We start from the raw sequence: 27,824 nt of genomic DNA on the forward strand, positions 1-27,824 counted from the left end.
CAGCAAATCTTTAACCAGTGTAAAAATTGGTGCAATTTTAGGTAAGAGCTGAATTTCATCACCCAGTATGAGATTACTGCCTTGATAATTGGAGGGTTGAATTAGCTTGAAAAAGTTCTGTGTTTGACCTCTCTAAAGTAGTTCTTCTGGACAGTGTAAAAATAATAGAATAAAAAAGAAGCCCACCCATGGTACTGATGTGCTATAGGTTATACTCTCTCAAGGGTAGGAAACACACAAATTCAACACCATGTTCACTATTATCATTAGGGAGGTTCATTCAAATAACAACATATTTATCGAGGCAAATATTCCGGGTGTGCAGGGCACACCCACGGAATAGCATTATCACCAATATTATATTTTTGCATTTATTCTTATTAAAGACTCACCTAATTGTTTCCTGGCTTCGCGTGATGATTCATAAAATTAAACACAATGTATTAATGCTTTGTGAAGAGGACACTTTTCGGTGCACAAACATTTCATCACATTCGCATTAATAGTCCGGGTGTGCGGTCACAAATACTGAAACCTTTGAGCCCTTTAAAGAGACATGCATATGGTGCAACATGTCAAATACCTTATATGTCAAATTCTTACTATGCCAGTGGTTTTAAACATCCCAGAAGGTGAGGTGGGATGTGCGCTGAGACAGTAGCACCCAGAAGTCATTAATGGTTGTGATTTGTTATTGTGTGAAGCAATCCCATTGAATGTTGTCGTGGGTCGCTGCTTTTTTTTTTCTTCTTTTTTTCTGAGTTTCATCTGTTCTATGTGCATGAAGTGAACTGATATGTCTATGACACTGATATAGACAAGTTTTTAATATATTATTATTATTACTACTACTACTACTACCACCCTAAGACCCCATCAAAGACTCATCTTGGAGGACCTTTTGTGATACACACAGGTAAGGCATTCCATTCATTCACAACTCTGCATGCAAAGAATCTGCTTCTCCATCCCTTGTTCACACCTTCCTTAACAGCTTCCAGGGATGACCTCTGGTTCTCCGCTGATCTCCCAACATTTTCTGTAAAACCTCTTCAACACTGATCCTATAACAACCCCTTACTAACTTGTAGATCTCTATCATATCATCTCCTCTTCCTCCTATCCACTAGACTCTGTAAATTGCATGTTCTCAACCTTTCCTCATATTTGACCTTCCAGAGATCAGAAACCACCTTATTAAGTCATCTCTGAACCCTTTCCAACATCTCATCGTCCTTTTGAAAACCAATTGACCAAATCTGTGCACAGTAGTCCATGTGTGGCCTAATCAAAGTCTTATACAATGGAACAAGAATCTCCTTACTTCTACAAGTCAGTGTCTTCTGCATCATTCCCAGAATTCATTGTGTTGTCCTCACAATTTTGGCAATGTGTCTTCTAAATTTTATATCCTTACCCACTATCACCCCAAGATCTCTTATTTCCTCTAAAAACTCAAGAAACTCATTTTCTTTACTTCCAATTGCTATCTCGTCATCCTAGTCTATATGGCCATAATTAAAATTGCCCATAATGATCTATTTGCTTGGCTAATTCATTATACATTTCATGGTCGCTACCATCCACATTACCAGGTCTATAACAACATCCAACTGAGTATTTCATTGTATTCACCGCTATCTCACACCATGCATCTCTGCTTTGTCTGGACATTACTCTTTCTCTGTCATCAATAGCACTCTCCCCTCCCTCCCTTTTTATCCTTTCTATCTTCGTGAAACACATCATACTCTTCCATCTTTATTCCTTTTGAAGCATCCAATCATGCCTCTCTTATTACAGCAATTCTTGGGTGAACAGACTCAATTAATTCAACCATTTCATTTGCCTATTTTTTCTTACACTAATAGCATTTGTATACAAGCATAGCAGCTCATTCCTGGATCCTAGTTTCACGGATACCACTTATTTGATGTGACTTCTCCATGCTTAACTCGAGCTGTTTCTTTTTCTCCCATTCATCTTAAAACCTTCAAATCCAACTGTTTTCACTTGATCCCAGGTGATCCCTTTTGTCTACACATGCATTCATATCCTTTGGAACATCAGCCTTTCTCATGATGTGTTCCACGCTGAGCCTCCCCGTTTCCCTGTTTGTCTTGTACACTTGTTCTCTTATTTTCTATACTCATACCACTCCCTTCTTCATTCATAATCACCTCTTCAATCTCTCTTATCTTACTCTGTCATTCTTCCAAATCGCTTCTCACTTATTCAGATTTTTTCTCTGCACTCACTTCTCTACCTCCCAGAAGCAGTCTCTCCAAACGACTCACACCAAAACCATTTAAATGCAGTCCATCACTCTTATACAGTTTACTTTGCCCTTCAAACTCATTCCACACATTAACAAACTGTACTCCTTTCTCCTCACACATTTCTGCTAATATATCATTCATAATCCTTGCTCTCCACCTCATCTCACCACTGTCATACCTGGGCAACACTCTCACTACCTTTTCTATCACACTATTATCTTTTGTCTGTCCCAACAACCTCCTGGTATCCAGTCTGACGTGTTCTATGTTCCCAGTCAAGTCATTTGTCCCTATTACAACTACTAACTCTTTTGCTCGCTTACTTCTCATATCCATATATATATATATTTATAATTTCTATAAATAATTTATAACTTTTTTGCCCATTTTAAAATGGGAAACAGCGTGACAATCTACTGAATGTTCTATTTTCTGCCAGGGCTTTTGCAAATTGTATGATTATAGTTAAATGAGGTTGGAACATGTGTATAATAAGTAAGTAAAATGAGGTTGGAACATGTGTATAATAAGTAAGTAAAATGAATTATTTCAGCCTTTCTTTGGTTTAATCCAGAAAAATAACTCTCCCAACTGATTGCTATTTCCGATTTCTGTGTATATTATGGCTGTATTTGAAAATTATATCAAAATTCAAATGATCTGTATCACATTCTAGTATGTGCCAATGATAATCTAATCTCACCATCATCATCATCAAATTCCTGCCATGTACCCTCAAGGGGTGTACAGGATATGACAGTACTACATCAAAAAATTACATCATTACTAACTTCCTATCTACAATTTTCCTCCAAATCAGTCTGTTACTTGTCAAGACTCCAACATTATCAGATCTTATATTTCTATCGTCTAAGGCACTTTGTATCGTATCAATCCACCTATATCTTGGTCTTCCTCTGGGTCGTTTTGCTGCCAACCTGGCAGAGAACACTTGTTTTGCTAATCTTTCCTCTCCCATTCTATTTAGGTGACCATGCCACCTGAGATTAGCTCTGCTAATGCATTCCTGGATGCTGACAATGTCAAGTTCTTTCCTAATATCCTCATTTTTAATATGATATTGCCATTGTTGCCATCTGTTCACGCCTCTAATCTTTCTTAGGACTCTCATATCTGCGGTCTCTAGTCTTTGGTCAAGTGTTTTACTTCTGACCCAGCTCTCAGATCCATAAGTTAAAACTGTTTGAACACTGTCTTGTATACAGCTAATTTAGTGTTACGACTAATTTCTCTCTTATTCCATATGAATTTATTCAATTGACTTCCCACCATACCAGCTTTGCTGATTCTGTTGTCTATTTCTATATTTACTTTACCATCTTCAGTAAAAATTGTGCCTAAGTAGCTGAAATGTTTTACTTGTTCTACAGGTTCTCCATTCACAACACAGTTGATAGTTTCAATGATCCTGCCTATTTTCATTGTCTTTGTCTTTTTTTTGCTGACCTTCATACCATATCTATTACAACAGCTATTCAATTTAGTCAGAGAATCTTGCAGACTTGTAGCGGATTTATTTAGAAGTATAACATCATCCGCATAAAACAAAGAGCTGACATTAACATCTCCAATTTTGATATCAGGTTTAATACCACTTTCCTTCATAATGTGATCCATATAGATAACGAATAACAGAGGGGATAATGTACATCCTTGTCTCACACCAGATTTAACATTAAACCATCTTCCTGTACTTCCTTCAATTCTAACTGCTGACTTACAATTCAAATAAAGACTAAGTATTGCTTGATATAATGCCCCATTGACACCATATAACTGCAGCGTATTGAATAGCTTCTCTCTTGGCACCTTGTCATATGCCTTTTCCAAATCGACAAAACTTAAATACAGATCTTTGTTATATTCCCACACTTTCTCGACTATTTGTCGTAAAGTGAAGATCTGATCCTGACAGCCTCTATTTTGCCTGAATCCAGCTTGTTCTTCACCAAGCTTTTCTTCCACAATTCTTCTCAACCGTTTCTCAAGTATACTTGCATAGATCTTGCCAGGAACACTCAGTAGGGAAATACCTCTGTAATTCTCACATTCAGTTTTATTTTCCTTTTTATATATGGGTACTATAAGAGCTCTACTCCAATCATCGGGAATTCGTCCCTCTGTCCAGGCTTTCTGAACAACGCAGTGCAGCCACTGTAAGACTTTTATACCACCATACTTCAGCATTTCTGGTCGAATATCATCTATTCCTGCTGCCTTTCCACATTTCAAGCCTTTGATGGCTTTTTCTACTTCAAGTATGGATATGTATTCCTGACTGCTTGCCTGGTCAGTGTTTTTTACCACTGTGCTGTCATCACTGCTTGTTTCATTTAGCAGTTTTCCAAAGTAATTACTCCATACTTCAAGGATATCTTTTTCTCCTCTTTTCATGTCACCTTTATCATCTCTAACTCCTTTTACAGCACTCTTTCCTCCGTTCCTAAGCTTCTTCAACAACCTCCAGAATATTTTGCCACCTTCTTGATATTTATTTTCTATATGCTTGCCAAAGTCCTCCCATGACTTTTATTTAGCTAGTTTTACACACTGTTTAGCTTTCTTACATTTGTCTCTGTATTCTGTAAGAGTAAAAGCTGACTTATTTGTCAGGAACTTTTGATATGCTTTCTTCTTTTCCTTCACTGCATCTTTAACTTCCTGTGTCCACCACGTAGTTCTGATTTTTTTATCCTTCCACACAACCTCACCACATGCCTCTCTGGCAGAATCAATCAATGTTTTCTTCAGAGTTTGCCACTGAATCTCCAAGGTTTGATTCCTGTTCTCAAACTCTTTCATTTTCTTTTCAATAATCTTTCTGTATTTTAGTCTACAGTTCACATCTGAGAGCTGCTCAACTTTTATTCGCTTTAAAACTTTCTTACATTTTCTTCTTTTCAATATGAAATTCAATTTTATCCTGCTCAAGACTAAATAGTGATCACTTCCAATTTCAAATCCTCTGTACACTCTGGTGTCCTGCACCATTGAGAAAACATCACTATCAACAATAACATAGTCAATGAGACTTTTCTTATTCCTTGCCTCTTCTCTCCATGTGAATTTGTGCACATTTTTATTTTGGAACATGGTGTTAGTAATAACCAATCCATGTCCTGAGCAGAAATCCAACAGATATTTGCCATTATTCTTAGCTTTGCTCTTTTCTCCAAATTTTCCCAAAATATTTTTGTATGTCTCACAATCATTTCCTACTCTGCTATTTAGATCTCCAACAAGGACCAACTTTTCCTTTTTCATTGTGTCAGTTGCTTTTTCTAGAGCGTCAAAAAATTCCTCCACTTCTAGCTTAGTAGAATCTTCTGTGGGACCATAGGCACAAATAAGTCTCATTGTCCAGTTCCCCATTCTCATATTTGCCCACATTACTCTACTTGAGACTGCCTGCCATTCAAGAAGATTAGCCTCGTATTTTGTGTTGAATACTATGGCTACTCCTTCTTTTCCTTGATTGTCATTGCCTGAATATAACATTTTGTATTTATTGCTCAGAATGATCTCACCAGTTTTGGTCTTTTTTGTTTCAGTCACCCTATTATGTCGATGCAATTCAGGCTTCTTATGTTGATAGTACCGATCTTTAACTCTGGTGATGTTGAGTTGGGGTTTGTTTTCAGATTTGTTCCAGTAGCTGACTTTTTGCTGTTCGCCCTGGTTCCCTGGCGAAAACAATGGGGGCCTTGTTTAACCGGGCGACACCCCAGCCGCCATGAAATTTTGTCATATTGTACCATCATTTTTTATTTTGATTTAACCAATAAGAATACAATTTGGTCAGCTAAATCTCAAATTGCCAGCCCATCCTCGTTCGTTCAGTATCCAGGTAGATAACCAACAGGGTGCACCACGAGAAGGTGAGGATTGGACATTAGGTCAGAGGCCCTGGTCGGTTCTCCGCATTCCTGTAAAGGCTATGTGGAGGTCTCCTCTCAGTTATACAGCTTTTACCCTTAAGCACCCCTTTCTGCTTCTCACATAAATGCTTTGAGTGAAGCATAATTATTGTTCATTTGGCCTGTATGCTTTACATATTTAAAATTATATTAATTGATAAATTGAAGTATTCAGAGTTATCCTACAATTAATTGCATTGGAACAATTAAGTGGTGTGCTGTGCACACCAATTTGCCCAGTTTTAAATCTTAGAATACTGGTTGCAGATGATGCAAAACTGAGGAGAACAATGCAGAGTCAAGCAGATGTTATGGCCTTACAAGAGGACTTGAATAGCTTGCATAAATGAGCAGGTAAGTGGAACTGTCAGTTCATTGTTGCAGAGTGTAAGGTTTGGTAAGCGACGATGGGATGAAAAGTATACCCTTGGTGAGGAAACTTTACAGGAAGTAGAGAAGACAAGAGATCTAGGAGTGATGCTGGACAAGGACCTGGAATTCAGGGGCCACATTGCACAAGTTGTGAAGACGGCACATCAGATAATGCCATTATCTATGATGCCATTGTATAAGGCCTTGATCAGGCCTCATACGGATTATTGTACACAGATTTGGTCACCAGATTTTCATCATGATATACTGGAAAGGGTCCAGAGAGAAGATTCACAAAAGTGGTCAGTGGTCTTTGGAAGGTGGGTACTGGGACAGATTGAGAGAATGCAAGTTGCAGAGCCTCATGAATAGGAGGAAGAAGGGGGGGGATATGTTGAGACATATAAGCTAGTCAGAGGTTGATATTGAAGAGATTTTTCATAGAATGGGAGAGGGGTTAGAACAAGAGGCTATCACTGGAAACTGTATAAGAAGGGGTGTGAGCAGAGGAGGGAGAAAGTTCTTTGCATGGAGAGTGGTTGGTGAGTGGAATGCATTGCCTGAGTGTGTTGTGAATGTTGACACATTGAATCAGTTTAAAGCATGGTTGATGAGCATTATGTGCAATAGTATGTGCCTCCCTCAATAAGTCTCTGACTCAATGGAGGTCAGATGTCAATAATAATAATAATAATGTCTTTTCTTTGGGCATTATAGTAGGCATTGGTCTGCTTTACTGGACATTCATCTCCACTTTTGTTTAACCTCTCTATCAATCTTGGTTGGTAGTGAGGTTAAACAAAATGGATGTGACTTGTGCACATGGCCATTGGCATAACACTGATATGTTGGAGGTAAAATGGTTGATATATTTCATCCATTGTGGCTGATTGATTGGATGTCTAATCCTGTAAAAACATGAGCAGCTGCTAGTACACATCCAGTTACTGTCTTGTTTCAAACATGGCAAACAACTTTTCATCCTCTTTTATTCCATTTGTCTGTTTTCCCTGAAGAGTATTATTATTATTGCAAGGCACCTCCATGGCTCCATGGAGTCTTAAGGCTCATCTTGGGAGACCCAACCTATCAACACAATATCTATTGTACCTATCGAAACCATTAACTAAGTGCTCACAGCTGACTGGTAAACCATTCCATTTATTCACCACTCTCCAAGTGAAAAATCTTGTCCTCACATTCTTGCTAACCACACTCTTATCCAATTTCCAGGGCAGACCTCGTGTTCCACCTACTCTAGTTAAGTACCAAAACATTTCCCCCTGCATCAGTCCTATAAAACCTTTTAGGTAACTTAAATGTTCTCTCACATCCCCACCTATCAATTTGTAATGCACAAACTCTGTCTATTCTCATAGGAAACATTTCACAGACCACTCATCATCTTGATTACTCACTTTGGGATCCTTTTTGCCACTTCCTCATCCCAAGAAACCCAGGTGACCAGACCTGAGCACACTAATCTGGATCTGGTCACATCAAGGCTTTATAAAGAGGAATGATAACTTATTTATCTCTGCTTGTTAGTTTGTTCTTCAATAACCAAGTAATCTTGTGAGCTACCCTGGCTACTTTAGCAATATGCCTTCAACTCTTTATCTACTACTACCACCCCCCCCCCCCCCCCCAATCCCTGGCTTCTCCAGTTTCCTGGAGTACAGTTTCCTCAATGTGGTTCACAGCAAACCAAACTTTGTATCCTAAAATGCATAACTTTACACTTTTTCACGTTAAACTGACATTCATTGTGCTATGACCATATTGTCTTTTTAAATAATCCTGCAAGCTGTCTACATCAATTGATTAACTATTATCTGACCCAGCTATGCATAATCAGCAAACAACTGAATATCTCCATTCGAATTATTTTCTGTATCGTTTATATACAAATTAAACAGCAGTGGTCCACATATCATTATTATTATTATATGGACTTATATATATAAATATAAATATATAACCATCCTCTTGTCTTTTCTCCTTAATCATTTGTTCACACATGATACTGTTATGCTATAAGGTTTGCAACCTCTAGAGTGTGTGTGTGTGTGTGTGTGTGTGTGTGTGTGTGTGTGTGTAATACACTGGGGAAATTTACTCAAATATGTGTTTAAGTTCAGTGACATTTATAAATGAATGTTAGAGAGTTGCTGTGGGCAGTGCACACATGCTCTGTCTCATTTTAGTTATTTGTTCTTCTTGTAGAAAGGCTTATACGCTGGTTAAACATGATAACTAAATATTTAAGGAATTGACAGCGTACACTAGAAATATAAATTAAATCAACTTTAATATATACTTTCCGATATTTCGGCAAGTCACATTGCCATCTTCATGAGAACTTAAGATAAAGACACGTGTATGCAAGTACCACATAACAGCAAATGAGATACGAAGCAAGGAAGCTAAAGCCAAATTTCCCTAAAGTCCTAATGGTGCCCCCCCCTTCTTGGCTGTATTAGGTGTTCTTGGCCTTTGGGCTGAAGTTCTTCTGATATATGTTTCCCAAATTTGGGACAGTCTCATGCATCCAAATTTGTTGAGGTTTGGCATGTTCCTAAGGGCTGAGGCTGATTCCATGAATAGTTCTTTCATATTTGAACTTACTGTGGTGTATTACTGTGGCTTTCTTCCACCTTATTCTGTGGCGAGTATCCAGAGCATGGTCTGCAAGCCCATCGGATGTAGTCCTTGTGTTCTAAGATTCTGATATTTGCTGTCCTGCCTGTTTGGCCAAAGTAGGACAATTTACAGCTGCAAGGGACCTGGTATACACCAGATAGGTCTAGGGGAAGTGGTTGGTCTTTAGTGGAGCGGATAAGGGATGCCAATTTTCTATGTGGGCTGTAACAAGAGGTCAAGTCATGTTTTTTTAGGATTTTGTTGATTTTTTCCGAGGTGCCTCGGATGTAGGGAATGGTGATGGATTTAGAGTAATCTTTTTTGTGAACGGGGGGGGAGGTAGGTTGTGGATAACTTGTTTTAGTATTTTTGGGATTTTTTTTTTTTTGGGGGGGGGGGTAGCCATTGGCTGAGAAAGTGTTAAGGATATGATTTAGTTCAGTGGTTAGGGCTCGGTCATTTGAACAGATTAGTTTTGCCCTGTTGAATAGTGTCTTAATAACTTCATATCGTTTTGTGTGTGTGGGGGGGGATTGTTGGTGAATGTACCTGCCTGTATGAGTGGGTTTTCTATAAACTGAGAAAACCAAGGTTCCATCAGGTTGGCGGGTGACTACTGTGTCTAGGAAGGGGAGGCTATTGTTTTTCTCTTTTTCCAGGGTGAACTTGAGTCTAGGGTGTTAGTTGTTTAAGTGTGATAAGAAGGAGAGGAGTGTATCCGGGTCATGTGGTCAAATAGCGAACACATCATCAATGTAGCGAAGCCATATGGTAGGTTTATGTGGGGTAGAGTTTAAGGCTTTCTCTTCAAAAGTCTCCATAAAGAAGTTGGCCAAAGGTGGGGAAAGTGGTGAACCCATGGCTGTCCCCTCTATCTGCTTGTAGAAATTTTCCTTCCAAACGAAATAGCCTGAGTTCATTGTGAACTGAAATAGGGCTGAGATATCCGCAGGAAATTTAGCTTGGATTAGCTCTAAGGTTTCTTTGAGGGGGACATTTGTGAATAAGGAGGAGACTTCAAAACTGACCATTATGTCATTATGTTGGAGTGTAAGGTTTTCTATACTGGCTTTGAAGTGGTCTGAGTTTTTTATATGTGTGATGGAGTATTGCCAGTATAGTGTGAGAGTGCTTTGGCTAAATACTTAGCTAGTTTGAAAGTGGGGGAATCAATGCCATCCACTATGGGACGTAATGGCACATTTTCTTTGTGTATTTTTGGGAGCCCATATATACGGGGGGGGGGGGGATCTAGAGTTATATCATTTTAGTCTGTTAGTAATTTCCACAGGCCAAGAAGTAACCTTCTTAAGGAGCTTATGGAGTTTTCTAATTTATGAGTTGGTGGGATTGTATTCAATGGGGAGGTAAGTAGCTCGATCTAATAGTAAAGCCTTAAGCTAACCTGTGTAGTCATTATGATTCAGTACCACAGTGGCGTTCCCCTTATCCGCTTTGGTGATAACTATTTTTTGTTTTTCTTCAATTCCTGTAGAGACTTGTATTCACTAATGGATGTGTTGGTTTTTGGTGGTTTAGATACGGAGAGCTTTCTGTGAAACGAAATGGTGCTTAAATTTTACACAATTTGGGATTACCTCATTATCCCGGCAGCGTTTTAGGAAGGTCAGACGATTCAGTTGTCTAGATAACTTCAGTTTCAGTTTGCCGTAATGGTGGGCCTTGCGTGCGATGGAATCTCCATCGATGATAGTAATTCTTGTAGAAAGGCTTATACGCTGGTATATTATGGTATAATAAGTATTAAACATGATAACTAAATACTTAAGAAATTGACAGCGTACATTAGAAATATAAATTAAATCAACTTTGATATATACTTTCTGATATTTTGGCAACGTCATGTTGCCATCTTAACTTAAGATAAAGACACGTGCACGCAAGTACTACATAACAGCAAATGAGAGAAGCGAGGAAGCTACCATTTTCCTAAAGTCCTGATGGTGCACCTGGCAGGCTATATTAGGTGTTCTTGGCCTTTGGGCTGAAGTTCTTCTGATATATGTTTCCCAAATTTGGGACAGTCTCATGCATCCAAATTTGTTGAGGTTTGGCATGTTCCTAAGGGCTGAGGCTGATTCCATGAATAGTCTTTCATGTTTGAACTTGCTGCGGTGTATTACTGTGGCTTTCTTCCACCTTATTCTGTGGCAAGTATCCAGAGCATGGTCTCTGGATATGCACTATTTTTGCTGTGCTGCTTGGAGTATCCAGGCCAGACAGCAAATATCAGAATCTTAGAACACAAGGACTACATCCGATTTCACCAGTACAGCCACTCTGGGCTTGCAGACCATGCTCTGGATACTCGCCATAGAATAAGGTGGAAGAAAGCCACAGTAATACACTGTAGCTTTCTTCAAATTCAAGTTCAAATATGAAAGACTATTCATGGAATCAGCCTCAGCCCTTAGGAACATGCCAAACCTCAAGAAATTTGGATGCATGAGACTGTCCCAAATTTGGGAAACATATATCAGAAGAACTTCAGCCCAAAGGCCAAGAACACCTAATACAGCAAAGCAGGGGACACCATCAGGACTTTAGGGAAATTTGGCTTTAGCTTCCTTGCTTCGTTTCTCATTTGATGTTATGTAGTACTTGCATGCACGTGTCTTTATCTTAAGTTCCCATGAAGATTGCAACGTGATGTTGCCGAAATATCGGAAAGTATATATTAAAGTTGATTTAATTTATATTTCTAGTGTATGCTGTCAAATTCGTGAGTATTTAGTTATTATGTAGTTATTTGGATATGCACTTCCTTAGTTTGGAAATCACAGCCCTAAGGAAACAACATTCTAATTATGAAATTATATTTTTGCTTTTATCCATGTTTGTTCTAACATCAGCAAACAATAAAAGTGTATTCACAAAGTATCTTCATGACTACCTATTTGCATATAGAGAGAGTAACGTTTTCACCATAAGTTGCAGTAAGTGTTTATTCCATAATGCAAAAGACACTTTCTGGGAAATCAGTATCTATACATTGTGGTCAGAATAACTTCTCAGAGACTGGTTTTTACAGTATTGAGGTCAGAATCATAGGTATCTTATGGTAAGTATACTTTCATTTAAGAAAGCAGTTCATTATGAAGTAACTTTATGATGAGTTACTTGCTTAAATGTGCAATTTTTTATTGTTTGCTTAAGTGCTTGTTAGAAAGTAAGAATACAGCTAGTTGTCAAATATCATATACTATTCCTCCCAATAGAAAAATTTGCTATAGTTCAATTGAACTCATTTGAATAGGTTAGTATAGTGGATAGCATGTCTGTTTTTCAACTTGCAGACTTTGGGTTCTAATGCAACTTCAGCATGGATATTTGTGAATATCTTCAAGTGCCGGTTAAGTTTCATTGCTTAGTATGAGATTACTACCCTGAGTACTTGGATTCTTGAAGTGGCTTAAAAAAGTTCTGTGTTTGTTCTCTAGAACAGGATTTCAGATTATCTAACACCATAGTCCACCCACAGTACTAATGCATGATAGGTTTATAACAACCTTTTGTGAATGGGGTTTGCATAAAAAAAAAACAACAAAAAAAGTAGTTATCCCAAATCCTGAGTAAATAGCCATTCACATTACTTATGAGAAATGACTTCTGCTGGTTAGTTTTTACTTCCAGTATCTCCACTCAGGGCCAACAAGGCCCCCGTTGTTTTCGTCAGGGAACCAGGGCAAACAGCGAAAAGTCAGCTACTGGAACGAATCCTAAAACACACCCCAACTCAACATCCCCAGAGTTAAAGATCAGTACTATCAACACAAGAAGCCTGAATGGCAAAGAAATGGAGCTAGCTGAGGAATTAGATTAGTACCAGATCGACATAATAGGGGTGACTGAAACAAAAAAGACAAAAACTGGTGAGATCTTTCTGAGCAATAAATACAAAATGTTATATTCAGGTAATGATAATCAAGGAAAAGAAGGAGTAGCCATAATATTCCACACTAAATACAAGGCAAATCTTCTTGAATGGCAAGCAGTCTCAAGTAGAGTGATGTGGGCAAATACGAGAATGGGGAACTGGACAATGAGACTTATTTGTGCCTATGGTCCCACAAAAGGTTCTACTAAGGTAGAGGTGGAGGAATTTTTTGAGGCTTTAGAGAAAGCAACTGACACAATGAAAAAGGAAAAGTTGGTCCTTGTTGGAGATCTAAATAGCAGAGTAGGAAATGATTGTCAGACATTATTTTGAGAAAATTTGGAGAAAAGAGCAAAGCTAATAATAATGGCAAATACCTTTTGGATTTCTGCTCAGGACATGAACTGATTATTACTAACACCATGTTCCAACATAAAAATGTGCACAAATTCACATGGAGAGAAGAGGCAAGGAATAAGAAAAGTCTCATTGACTATGTTATTGTCGATAGTGATGTTTTCTCCCTGGTGCAGGACACCAGAGTGTACAGAGGATTTGAAATTGGAATTGATCACTATTTAGTCTTGAGCAGGATAAAATTGAATTTCATATTGAAAAGAAGAAAATGTAAGAAAGTTTTAAAGCGAATAAAAGTTGAACAGCTCTCAGATGTGAACTGTAGACTAAAATACACAAAGATTATTGAAGGAAAAATGAAAGCGTTTGAGAACAGGAACCAAACCTTGGAGATTCAGTGGCAAGCCTTGAAGAAAACCCTGATTAATTCAGCTAGCGAGGCATGTGGTGAAGTTGTCTGCAAGGATAGAAATTAGAACTACATGGTGGACACAGGAAGTTAAAGAGGCAGTGAAGGAAAAGAAGAAAGCATATCAAAAGTTCCTGTCAAATAAGTCAGCTTGTGCTCTTAGAGAATACAGAGACAAATGTAAGAAAGCTAAAGACTGTGTAAAATTAGCTAAACAGAAGTCATGGGAAGACTTTGGTAAGAACATAGAAAATAAATATCAAGAAGGTGGCAAGATATTCTGGAGGTTGTTGAAGAAGCTCAGAAATGGAGAAAAAGATATCCTTGAAGTATGGAGTAATTATTTCGAAAAATTGCTAAATGAAACATACAAGGATGGCACAGCGGTAAAAAAAAACTTAACAGGGATACAGTCAGGAACACATATCCATACTTGAAGTAGAAAAGCCATCAAAGGCTTGAAATGTGGAAAGGCAGCAGGAATAGATGATATTCGACCAGAAATGCTGAAGTATGGAGGTATAAAAGTCTTACAGTGGCTGCACTGTATAGTTCAGAAGGCCTGGACAGAGGGACGAATTCCCGATGATTGGAGTAGAGCTCTCATAGTACCCATATATAAAAAAGGGAAATAAAACTGAATGTGAGAATTGCAGAGGTATTTCCTTATTGAGTGTTCCTGGTAAGATTTATGCAGGTATACTTGAGAAAGGTTGAGAAGAATTGTGGAAGAAAAGCTTGGTGAAGAACAAGCTGGATTCAGGCCAAATAGAGGCTGTCAGGATCAGATCTTCACTTTACGACAAATAGTGGAGAAATCATTGGAATATAACAAAGAACTGTATTTAAGTTTTGTAGATCTTGAAAAGGCATATGACAAGGTGCCAAGAGAGAAGCTATATTCAAAATGCTACAGTTATATGGTGCCGATGGGTATTATATCAAGGAATACTTAGTCTTTATTTGAATTGTAAGTCAGCAGTTAGAATTGAACGAAGTACAGGAAGATGGTTTAATGTTAAATCTGGTGTGAGACAAGGATGTACATTATCCCCTCTGTTATTCATTATCTACGTGGATCACATTAAAGGAAAGTGGTATTAAACCTGATATGAAAATTGGAGATGTTAATGTCTGCTCTTTGCTTTATGCAGATGATGTTATACTTGTAAATAAATTGCTACAAGTCTGCAAGATTCCCTGACTAAATTTAATAACTGTTGTAATAGGAATGGTATGAAGGCCAGCAATAACAAGACAAAGACAATGAAAATAGGTAGAATTGTTGAAAATGTCAACTGTGTTGTGAATGGAGAACCTGTGGAGCAAGTAAAACATTTCAGCTACTTAGACACGGTTTTTAGTGAAGATGGTAAATTAAATATGGAAATAGATAACAGAATCAATAAAGCTGGCATGGTAGGATGTTAGTTGAATAAATTCATATGGAATAAGAGAGAAATTAGTTGGAACACTAAATTAGCTGTACACAAGACAGTGTTCAAACCACTTTTAACTTATTGATCTGAGAGCTGGATTAGAAGTAAAACACTTTACCAAAGAGTAGAGACTGCAGATATGAGAGTCTTGAGAAAGATTAAGGCACGAACAGATGGCATCAATGGCAATATCATATTAAAAACATGGATAGAACTTGACATTGTCAGCATCCAGGAATGTGTTAGCAGCTCTAATCTCAGGTGGTAGTCACTTAAACAGAATGGGCGAGTTAAGATTAGCAAAACAAATATTCTCTGCCAGGTTGGCAGGAAAATGACCCAAAGGAAGGCCAAGATATAGGTGAATTGATATTGTACAAAGTGCTTTAGACGATAGAAATATAAGATCTGATAATGTTGGAGTCTTGACAAGTAACAGACTGATTTGGAGGAAAATTGTAGATAAGAAATTAGTAATGATATAAATTTTTCATATAGTACTATCATATCCTGTACATCCCTTGAGGGTACATGGCAGAAATTCGATGATGATCTCCACTCAATAAACTAGAAAGGGACTGACCAGTTTACAAAATCTGCTTAGCATTATTAGATACTTAGAAGAATATATCAGTAACTAGTTGTGAAGATAGTTCATCTGCAACTTTTACTGAATGCTTACACTAGAGTAAAATAAGAATGAAAAGGATAATATAATCTCTTTTCAAAAATGAATACTATCCCATCTAGTAGAAAAAAATTGCTGCAATGTAATTCTTTTTTCTATATCCTATGTGATTGCAAATAGCAATTATTCTAAGAAGGGTTCAAGTAAAAGTAATTCACCCCTGCCTAATAGATGGATTATTTTGCTTTGTTCACCAAAAATACCACATTGGATCTTTAGACATTTATAAAATTCTGTGCTTGTATAAGTTAATTGTTGGAGATCCGACTGAAAGAACACATATGCTGTGGAGTACAAGAGAATAGCAAATGATTTGCTTATCCTGGCAACTTGACTACATAAATTACATAAATTGGGAAACCTTGCTGTCTCTCTCTTCCCTTCATTTCATATAGTGAAATGAAGGGAAGAGAGAGAGATTTCACATAGATCACATTCTTTGTGATATATGTGAAATAATTTAGTTATATTTTGTCAGCTTAAAATGGGTCTGTTTAATTACAATGCAATAATCTGAACTCTGTGATATTTGTTTAGTAAGTTTTTTATGCATTTAGAGCACAGGCATTCCCTGTACTTGATAAATATTTTTTCTGTTTGTAATATGGAAACTGGTCTAACATATAGTGAATATTAAATGTTGTGCCACTAGTAGTGGAAGCTTAAGGTATTATTTTATTTTAATAGGTTAAGAAAAGCATGCAACTGTAGTTTTTTGTATTGGCATCATGTGGTATTTCCAACTTATGTTGCTGATTTGTATGATATTGCTACAGATGTTCACCGTATTCATGTGAGTAGCTGGATTATTATCATAGTAATGGTTATTAGCTACAAATAGGTATTGAAAAAGAATTATACATAATGCAAGTTTTATAGTCATTCTTAATGTGTTAATTGTGGGCTGCAGGAAGGAAATTAGAAAAATTAGAAAAATATAGCATTAAGAAAATCTCCTGTGCCTTATAAGATTATGCATTATGTTTTGATGTCTAGAAATCAAAGTACAGGAAAGCCTCACTTAATGCGAATTCGATCTGCATGATAATCAGTTAGCACGATTGAGTGAAATGATACTATTTCCCACTTTAAGCAAGTGATTAATCAGTTAATGCGATTTTTTATGTTATGCAAAATTTTACGTCATGTGAAATTTTTTGTCACCAATCTGCAGCAAGCATTGCCACTTATCAATGTAGCAGCCAGTGGGCAGTGGCAGTACTGTGGGCGGTGGCTGGCGACACTCGGCAGTTAACTCAAAGCTATCATCGCGAGTGCATGTGCTAACTTTGCTCTCTTTGCTCAGTCACTTTTCCTTCATTTGCTTTAATTTAGAAACCTATAAGGCTTTATTATATTCAACCCCCTGATATGGAAAAGGGAAAGATTGATAAAGAAAGTGACAGTAATAAAAAGAGAAGAAAAGTAATTACATTAGAGGAAAAGCTGGAAGTCATTAATGATCTCCTTCAATTAGAAGAACAGCATGCATATGAAGAAGAAGAAGATAAGGAGTGCGAAAAAGAAGAAAATGTTATAATTAGGAAGCGGACTGCAAAAGAACTTGAGGTAGTTTTCAATCACATTGAACATGCTAAGGATATTTTGTTTGATGCTGATCCTGATACGAAATGAAGCTTCGAAGTCCGCTGAAATCTTGATAAGGCGATCGCCAGCCAACGCAAATTGCATGACGATGAAAAAGTCAAGCACTATTCAAACATCTTTACTTAATTTTTTATAAAAAAGTAGCTCAATGAGATGTTTAGACATTAAATAAAAATTTAAGCAATTGGTTTTTATTAACTTTGATTTTATCCTCTAATATAGCTTATACATTTTTTTTTGTCAAATTTATGCTAACTGATGGATGAATTATAATTATTCCTATTGTTTATGGTATTCACTTAACATGATTTTGCTTAGTGGGCATTAATTGATGGATAAATTAATTGCATTAAGTGAGGTTTTCCTGTATTTTCATAGGAAAAACAGTATGCATTTTTTTTTCGCATTAGAAATGCAACGCTTTTAAAAAAAATAGAAAAAAGAATTAAATGTCTGCATTTTGATCCAGATACTGATATGAACATTTTCCTTTCTGTTTAAGAAAAAACTAACATTACTGTGAGATTGAGGGGAGGATTATGGATTACAAAGTTTCAAAAAAAAAAAAAAGCTGATATCATTATAATGAAAATTTCCTCAACCAGTGTCCTATAACAATCTTTCAGAAGTTTATAGACTCCCCTCATAACATTCCTCTTTTCTCATTTACCAGTGTCTTCAATCCATCTACTTTCAATTCTTCTCATAATCTACATTCCATAATCCTGATATCATCTTTATAACTCTTTGCTCCCTTATCACAGCTTCTTTATCCTCTTGGAATAACCCAGGAGATCACATCTGCACACAGGTCCAGGTGCAGTTATGAAGAGACAAAATGACTTTCTTATCCTTTCATGGAAGCATTTGTTTCAACATTGCAATTATTCTCTGAGTTGTATTTGCAACTTTTGCAATGCAGCCTTTGAAACTCAAATTCCTATCCACCAGAACTCCAAGATCCCTAGGCCCATCAGTATCTCATAGTCTAATCCTACCAATATAATATGCCATTTGATAGCTTATTATACCAAAGTGTATAATTTTACACTTACTAACAGAATTGATGGCCATTATCATTTGTCCACACCTTCATTCTGCTCAAATTATTCCGGGAAGCACTGCATATCAGTAATGTCCCAGATTGTTTTACTGCCCATTTTCTTCATTTTTGCATCATGAACAAACAATTGAATATCTTCTGTCAAGTATTTTCTAACATTGTTAATAGATAGAATGAACAACACTGGCCCAACAAGGAACTGATTACTATAGCCATCTTAAATCTAGTAGATCCACCCCCCCCTCAATAAACCAATTTTTGACTTTATCCAATTTTTGGATAAAGCTGGTACCTGAACATCAGCTACCAGCTTTATCCAAGTGAGTAGATTATATTCCAAATATCATATCCCTCGTTTATTTATGAAACAGTTTTATGTGGCATCCTTTCCAATACGTTATCAAAGTTCAGCAATATCATAGTGTATCAATTCCTTTTATGCAGCTCAGCTGTAACATTATTATGAAAGATGGACAAATTGCTCAGATATTACCTTCCTTTAGTAAACCAATGCTGTTCCTTACAAAGCATAGTTTGTCTGTCAATCCACTTATAATGCGAGTTATTTATCAGCTTCTCTAAAACCTTCATGATGACCCTGCAGATACTAATGAACCAGTAGTTAAGACACATCAGTTTTTGTACCACTCTTGCACAATGGAACTATCATACATTCTTTCCTGAGCTGAGACTCAAATTAGACAAACATGTAACTTAAAAAGTTTGTTTAATTTCAGTGTCAACTCGGGAAAGATCCCTATTGCCTTCTTTATTGATCTTATTCATGAGAGGTCATGGGATCCATAGGCACATTAGTGCTGTGTATGAGGTGCAGATGAGGACTGAGATAGATTTTTATTTTGAAGAGTTGCAGATCGTAGTTGTTTGAAAATAATTTTTAAGGAAGAGTGTTCCAGAGAACAGAGGTGGATGAAATAAAAGAAGATGAATAGAAGCAGGTTCATTGTGTTTGCAGTTACACACTAAAGTAAAGAGGTCCTGGGCAGCTGCAGCTCTTGTATTAACAGGTATATCAGAAAGTGGAGGAATGATGGTTGCGAATTCAGTGGAGCAATGACCGTGAAAGTACCTGCAGATTATACACAGTGCTGAAACACTGCGCCTGTGAGATAGAGGTTGAAGTTAGCCTGTAAGAGAGGGATCATCTACGAGCCTAATTCAACACCTCTGAATGGCATGAGGGATTTTAAGGGAAGTTTTAGGCACACTATTCTAAACATGGATGAATTTGGGATTTGTATATAGTAAAGAGTTGGTGGGTGCAAAATAGGCTTTTGAATGAAGGAAAATGCCAAGTTTTTTGGATGCTGAAGAGGCTATTGATTTGTGTTTATGCCAGGAAAGACTGGAGGGGAAATGTTAATCCAAGCAAAGAGATCTGATCTTGTTTAGTGATTTGTGAATTACTGAGGGTAAGGGCAGATGAGCTGGGATTTCTTTTGCTTGCAAAAAGGCAAGTCTGTATTTTGGTGGCATTGAACATAAAGTTGTCCTTGCCCGATTGGAAGATAGTATGTAGATCAATGTTTAAGGCACTAGTTGTAGATGATCTTATAGCCTGAGATGTCATAGTACTGTATGGTTTGTCAGATAAGTGAGTGGAGAGTATTGCCTGCAAAGCTGTGGATGGGATTAGTGGTCATTGTAAATAGGTCATTTATCTACAGGAGAAAGAGTAGGTGATAGGACAGAGTCTTGAAGTACTCTGCATTGGTGGTGAAACTTGAAGAAAGGGAGCCATCTACCATGCAGAGAAGGACCAGAGAGAAAGATGTCTACCCAATTACAGAGGGTGGAAGGGAAACCAAAGGATGGCAATTTGTTTAGTAGGTCTTGATGCCACACGTGGTTCAAAAGCTTTGGAAATATCAAGGGTGACAGCTCAAGTTTCTCCGAACCTTTCCATGGTACATGTCCAGTGATGGCTGATGTAAGTTACAAGGTCATCTGTGGATCTTGAATGGTAGAATCTGTACTGGTGGGCACTGATTAATTCATGGGCCTCTTGGTAGTGGAGGAGTTGACTGTTGATGATTTTATCCATTATTTTGGAGAGGACAGTGGAGATGGCAACTGGTCAGTAATTTGATGGAAGATTTTTATCACCCTTTTTGGAATAGGATTGATATGAGATTCCTTCCATGTTTGGATAAGTACCAGATATGTATAATAAATTGTAGAGATGATGCAGGACTGGTATTAGCTCTGGAGCATAATGTTTGATAACAATTGGTAAGATGCCATTAGGATCAGAAGACTTTTTAGTATCCAAGTTATTTAGTAGTTATCTGCTGACTTTTTGTTGAAAAACTATATGAGGCATATGGTGCTTGAATTCAGGTATGGTAGGAGGTGATTTCTCCTGGTCATCTATGCAGGAGTTTGAAGAAAAGAGTGATGCCAGGAGGTCAACTTTATATTTGGGTCAGTAATAGTGGTGCCATCAGGATAAGACAGAGGTGGAAGTGAAGAAGAGCAGAAGCAGCATCCAATAGCCTTAGCAAGCATCCTAAAGTTGGCTTCCATTTGGCCTTTATGAAATTGGATTTGGATCTACTGATGACTGATTTGCATATATGGCATGATTTTGTATAGGCAGAGTATGAAGTTGGAATTCTTGATGTGAGCCACATGCTGTAAGCCAATTTTTTTTTTTTTTTTGACTGGTTTGACACATTTTTGGTTGAATCAGGGCTTGGAAAGTAGATGTGGATTGAATGGGGGGGGGATGAAGGCCTTCATACCGATGAAAATAATTTCTGTGACTATTCCACAGAAGGTGATGGGGTCAGGTAAGTGGAAGCAATAGTCAGACCAAGGGAAGGATTAGTAGAAATTCCAAAGATCATCTCAAGAGGCCATCTTCCTCATCTAGTGGTATCTCTGTGCACCAGACTGATAGAGCTTAGCAAAGTGAGCACTGATTGTTTGAGCAATCTCATCTGCTTCTGACACAATTGTATCTGCATTCTCCAAAGTTATTCTTCCACATTCATTCTTTCTTTTAATTGCAGTATAATAATAAAATTCTTTTTGGGTTGTCTTTAAAAACCTACACAAGCATTTTATTTTCAAATTCTGACTTATCTTTCCATACAATACTAATAAATTTTCTAGCCTGTGCTTTATGAATTTCACAACCTCTCTTGTTTTTATTCTCATGATATTCCTTGCACATCATCATCTTATGGATCTGTTTCTAGGGTATCTGCACTCATTAAAGTTATTTTTCCACATTTATTCTTTCTTTTACTTGCAGCATGACAATGAAATTCTTTTCGTTTGCTATTAAAAACCTGCAATCATGCAATATAAATATCATTTACATTTGCATCATAGTTTCAATAATTTTTAAATGGTGGATATCTAAAGTGACTACTAAAAAAAGTATTATGTGTGATCTTTCTGAACTGTATAACCTTATCTTGCATGCAGTAGTAATGTGCTATAGGTTTAGGAGCTTTCACGTGTGCAATTTGAAAAACAAATTGATATAATACATGTTGTAATAGGTTTCACGGTATAAAAAGAACACAGATGGTCAATACAGGACTTTAGTCTTGTGTTGCATGCTGCAATCACTTATACTGTCCCCACTGTTACACCGGATTGTGGTTGTCTTGCCCTTGTAACAAACTTTGTGTTGTGTGCTCTGAAGATGCTGGATATAATACCAGTGAAATATTAGCTTGTAAGTTAATAAATAGTTATTTTCTTAACCATCTGTGTTCTTTTTATACCGTGAAACCTATTACAACATGTCTGACGAACACATAAGCCTATCCACGCATATGATATAATACATGATTTTTAATTCATTCTTATCTTACTCACATTCTGAATAAGCAATTTATTAGTGAAATAAAACTATCTGTGGCCCATTCCTTTCTCACTGTTTGTAAATACATCTTTTGCTTGCTAATCTTTTGGTTAGCAAAGACTTTCAAAACAATAGAATATTCAAAATCAAAGCATTACTACAAATCTTTAGAGGTACCTTTGGCATAATAATTAATAATGGAACATGTATAGACCACAGTAATAACTTTAATTAAATAAAGGTACAAATATTTCGTACTGAAAGTAACAGTCAATGCTATGTCTAGCACAACATAGCATTGACACTAATCATAATATCCAGTGGGATAAAGCTTGTGTTCTCCACAGATGTAGGTTTAAATACGAACGCCTTTTTAAAGAAAGTTGCGAAGCTCTCTTACATTGCCCGAATTTAAATCAAAATGACTGTCTCTCTCTTCCAAAAGTTTAGGAGACTCTTATTTTATGTAACCCTCAATGAAATAATTATCTTTAAAGAATTATTTAATGATATTTTAGTAATTAATCTTCTAGCATGCAGTAACAATTTAATTGGTGATCCACCGACTGTTCTGTACTTTGTATTTCATTCCTTTAACTGTTTGTTCTACACTGAGGATGTACTGTTATTTTCAGTACAAAATATTTGTACCTTTATTTAATTAAAGTTATTACTGTGGTCTATATGTGTTCCATTATTTATTATTAAGCATTACTACAGTTTTTTTTTTTGTTATTATTATTGTTATATATAGATTGTTATTATTTCATTTTATGACTTTGGTGTTGTGCATTGATTGTGAACACTCTTACAGTACATAAACATATAATTTTGAAATTAATTTTGTAATCATCACTAATTTGATGGGTTTATCATTTTAGTTAACAAAGTCAAATTGAATATTTTCCAATTCACTGACTTATTATCTGTCCCCTAATCCCATTTTCAGCTGTCAGCTGTTTTAAATATGGATCTTTTTTTTGTTAATCAAACATTTAGTTAGTAAATATTTTCCTATAAACTGTGCTATTCTGCTCATTCTAAACCAAAACATTACTACACTTTTTAAATTTTATTAACAGTATTTGTGCAAGTTGCTGTGATAAATTGTTTTGTTCTGACATTATTATTATTATTATTAAGAAAGCCTTCTAGAGAGTCAGGGACTCAAAGAGGGAGCCACATATCGTCCACAAGACCTGCACTCACCACTTCTAGTGGCAGTCCATTCTAATCATTGCACCATCTATGAAAGAAAAATTTATCTCACCTTCTTTCTTGACTATATTCAGTCTTAACTTCCATGGATGCCCTCTCATTCTCTCCCCACCTTCCATAAAATGAAAAATTCCATCTACTGGTATTTTTTATGACTTTCAGAAGTTTGTAAGTCTCAATCATGTTACCACTCCTTTCCTGTTTGCTAGTGTCTGCAATTCACAAATTCTCTAACCGTCCTCATAATCTGTATTCCTCAATCCTGATATCATCTATAACACTCTTCTCAGTACTCTCTCCACTGTGTCAGCATCATCGTGGAGACCAGACCTGCACACAACACAACCTCCACATGAGGTTGTATCAAGGCCTTGTAAAGAGACAAAATGACTTCCTTATCTTTACATATCAAGGTTCATTTTATCATGGTAGTTATTATCTGAATTGTATTTGCAGTCTTTGCTATATGGGCCTTTAATTCAACTTTCTGTATGCTAAAATTCCAAGATCTCTAGCCTGATCAGTTTCTTCTTGCATCATCCTACCAATATAATATGACATTGGATATTTCATCACACCAAAATGCTGACTTTACATTTACTAACATTGAACTGATAGCCATTTTCACATGCCCACATTTCCAGCCTGTTCAAATCATTCTGCAAGTACTGCATATCAGCTGCATACCTGATTAAGCTGCCTGTCTATCATCAGCAAACAGCTGTGTGTTGCCTGTCAAATCTTTCCTAATGTCATTAATGTATAGATTGAATCACAATGGACTTAGGATCCTTGTAGTACACCACTGTGTACCATAAATGTTGCAGATCACATCACCCATATACAACTTTTTGATATCTGTCAGCACATCAGTGCCATGTATGAGGTTCAGATTAGGATTGAGAAAGAAGAAATCAATTGACATTTTTCTTCAAAGGTTGAAATTGTGGAAACACATTATGAAGGTTGTTCCAGAGATAGGGGTACTCGTAGATGAAATAAATGAGAAAGCAGAGAAGAAGCAGATTCATTGTGTTTGCAGTTGTTTTAACAGGCCAGATGATGTTTGCCAAATCACTGGAGCAGTGATCATTAAAGTACATGTAGAAGCAACACAGAATTTTTAAATAGGTTTTATGCATTATCCCAAATGTGTAAACAACTTGCATTCAGGTTGTTTTCACATTTGGCATTTGGTGAAAGAATAGCGTTATTCTTTAATTTCATTCTTTCAGTTGCTTGCAGCATAATAACATTGTTATTATCTGATTTTGTGATTTTAACGTTGTGCATTAACTTAGTACAGTTTCAAAATTAATTTTGTAATCTACCTAATTAGTTAACTTTATTATTTTAGTTAATAAATTTGTAATTTGATTGTCTTCTCTGAGAAGTACCACCTTATTGGTATTAGTAAATGTTATTAACAGATATTATCAGTGAAAATTAGTGAATTAAATTTTGTAGAAGTGAATTGGACTTAAAAATGATCTTGTAAAATTTTAATAAATTTTAATTATTTTGAAATTTTTAGTATATGGTTGCTGCTCTTCAGGACTGTGCAGAGCCTATGATTGCAACTCATCATCAAGCTTCACCAGAAACTTTATTGAATTCTTTCCATCAGGAAATCTATGATAAATTAAAAGAGGTAAGTTTGCATTAGAGCTGTACATTCCTAATTATGACCAATGACATTTGATGCCATAATGTTTTGAAAAATTTAATGTTCACATTAAATCTATACCATTTTTTACAATGCTCCTTGAAAAGAAATGCACATTACTCAAATGTATTGGGCTATTTTTTTTCTAGACAGTGTTGATAAATCCACATGCATGTGCATATATACACACACAAGAATATAATGACATTCAAACTTGCTGACAGAAATACAGTTCAAAGCAACCAGAATTTTACCAATTCTGGTGTAAAGTTTGCACCTGAATTGGTAAAAAAAGAAGACAGGTTAACTGGAAACTCCCATTCATCTCTGTATGTTTGGTTAGAAACACTCAAAATTAGCCTTTGTAACTTTGTGGTATACAAAATCAGAAGATAATGCTTTCAAGACTTGTTGACCACTAATAATGATAATCAGAGTACTTTTATTTGAAGCATACTGGATACAAAACGGTTACAAATTTTGCAGAGATTACACAAGCACTGTCTGAGGGAATCAGATATTTTATGGAAGTTTTTCCACTTGGTTATACTATAAATTAAAGATGGCATGAAATTATATCTTGGTTTAATCCTTTATCCAAGTGTAAGCACCTGAAGTACTTTCAGGACTGGCAACTCGTATATAGAAGCTAATGATTTCACATCACTTCCTTAGTATCCCATAATGCAAAGCACAAATCCTTACAGACATGTATAATTCTATGCATTATGGGAAGGGTCACTACCCAGACCAGTTTTGACCTTTATTGAGGTCTCATCAGTAGTATACCACTACTGATGGGAGCCAGACCCAGAAGTGATACCAAAGTTGAAGTAATGCAGAATCATATTTTCATATACGAGCAGCCAAAAGGTGTCACACTTTATTATTAAATTACTCTGGATAAGAGATAGTTGTTGGAAGTTGTTCCAGTTGGTTATACTATAAATTAAAGATACCAAGAAATTATATTCTTGGCTTAATCCTTTATCCAAGTGTAAGCAAACAAAGTTTGCAACTGAAATATTTTCAGGACTGGGCAGTGGGAAGGGTTACCACCCTTCACAAAAAAAAAAAAAACACTTGATCAAGTATTTTTTTTTTCTTTCTACTCCTGCTCTCAGATTCCAAGTTAAAATTGGTTTGAACACTGTCTTGTATACAGTTAAAATAGTGTTTTGACTTATTCCATATAAATTTATACAGTTGACTCTACGAGCTTTCATTATTTTGTTTTCTCTTTCCATATTTAGTTTGCCATCTTCACTAATAATTGTGCCCTTTTGTTATTTTAATTTTTTTATCTCACACAAAAGAACCTATAGCACATCAGTGCCGTGTATGAAGTGCAGATGAGGGTTGAGAAAGAAGAAACCTATTTACATTCTTCTTAAAGAGCTGAAGGTTGAAATTGTTGGGAAACACATCATGGGGAAGGCTATTCCATAGGACAATGGTAGACGGAATAAATGAGGAGGGGAAAAAGCTGGTTAGATGAGTTTGTAGTTGTACTGTAAAGGGATGTTGGAAAGCTACTGCTCTTGTTTTAACAGGTCTAACAGCAAGTGGAGTAATGATGTTTTTTTCCAATTCACTGGAGCATTGACCATAGAAGTAGCTATAGAAGAGACATAGAGCTGAAACACTGCATCTGTGAAATAGAGGTGAAGTGAACCTGTGCGGGAAGGATTATCTATGAGCCAAAGAAAGTTTTAGGTGCACCTCCCCAAATGTGTGAATAGTATTCTAAGGATTAGCTGGGTGGGTGGGTGTAAAATAGCTTCTTGAGCAGATCAGAATGTCTAGTTTTTAGAAGCTGAGGGAGCTGTTGATGTGATGTGTTTGTTCAAGAGAGGTTTAAGATAAGTGTCAGTCCAAGGAGAGAGAGAGAGAGAGTTCATCCTGTCTGGTGATATCTGTGTTACTGAGGATGAGGGAAGGCAAGCTGAGATCCCTTTTGCGATAGGAAAGGTAGAGCTGCATTTTGACAGAATAGGTTATCTTTTCTTAACTGAAGGATGGTATGGAAATCAGTGTTCAAGGCACTGGTTGCAGATGATCTTGATGTAAGGGATGTCTGGGAGCTACGTAGTTTGTTAGAGGAGTAGGACGAATGAAGAGTGCTATCATCAGAAAAGCTAAGAGTAGGATTTGTAGTAATTGAGAGTTGGTCATTTATGTATAAGAGAAAGAGTAGGTGAGAGAAAATGGAGCCCTGAGGTACTCCTGCATTGGTGGCAAAGCTAGAAGAGAGGGTACCATCTACCATGGCATGCAGTAAATGACCAGAGAAGAAGCTGGCTATCCAGTTAAGAGGATGGCAGGTTGACTGAAGGAAAGCAGACCTTGATGCCAAACATGATCAAAAGCCTTGGAAATGTCAAATGCCTGAATAACTGAAATGT

The 27,824-nt window shown here is 36.6% G+C and overlaps 1 protein-coding gene across 2 annotated transcripts in view; it reads left to right on the plus strand.

Moving 5' to 3' along the window:
* The window catches only part of SWIP (strumpellin and WASH-interacting protein), a 557,147-nt gene that overhangs the window by 246,436 nt on the left and 282,887 nt on the right, over positions 1-27,824 (plus strand). For both annotated transcript variants that reach the window (XM_090402140.1, XM_090402141.1), the window contains 2 exons: positions 16,711-16,816; positions 25,288-25,404. In XM_090402140.1, the coding sequence (XP_090258266.1) occupies positions 16,711-16,816; positions 25,288-25,404 (223 nt within the window). The remainder of the gene's footprint in view (positions 1-16,710; positions 16,817-25,287; positions 25,405-27,824) is intronic.

This window comes from Typopeltis vanoorti, chromosome 12 (genome assembly GCF_054136105.1).
Source record: "Typopeltis vanoorti isolate ZY-2024b chromosome 12, IOZ_Tvanoo_1.0, whole genome shotgun sequence".
Classification (NCBI taxonomy): Eukaryota; Metazoa; Arthropoda; class Arachnida; order Uropygi; family Thelyphonidae; genus Typopeltis; species Typopeltis vanoorti.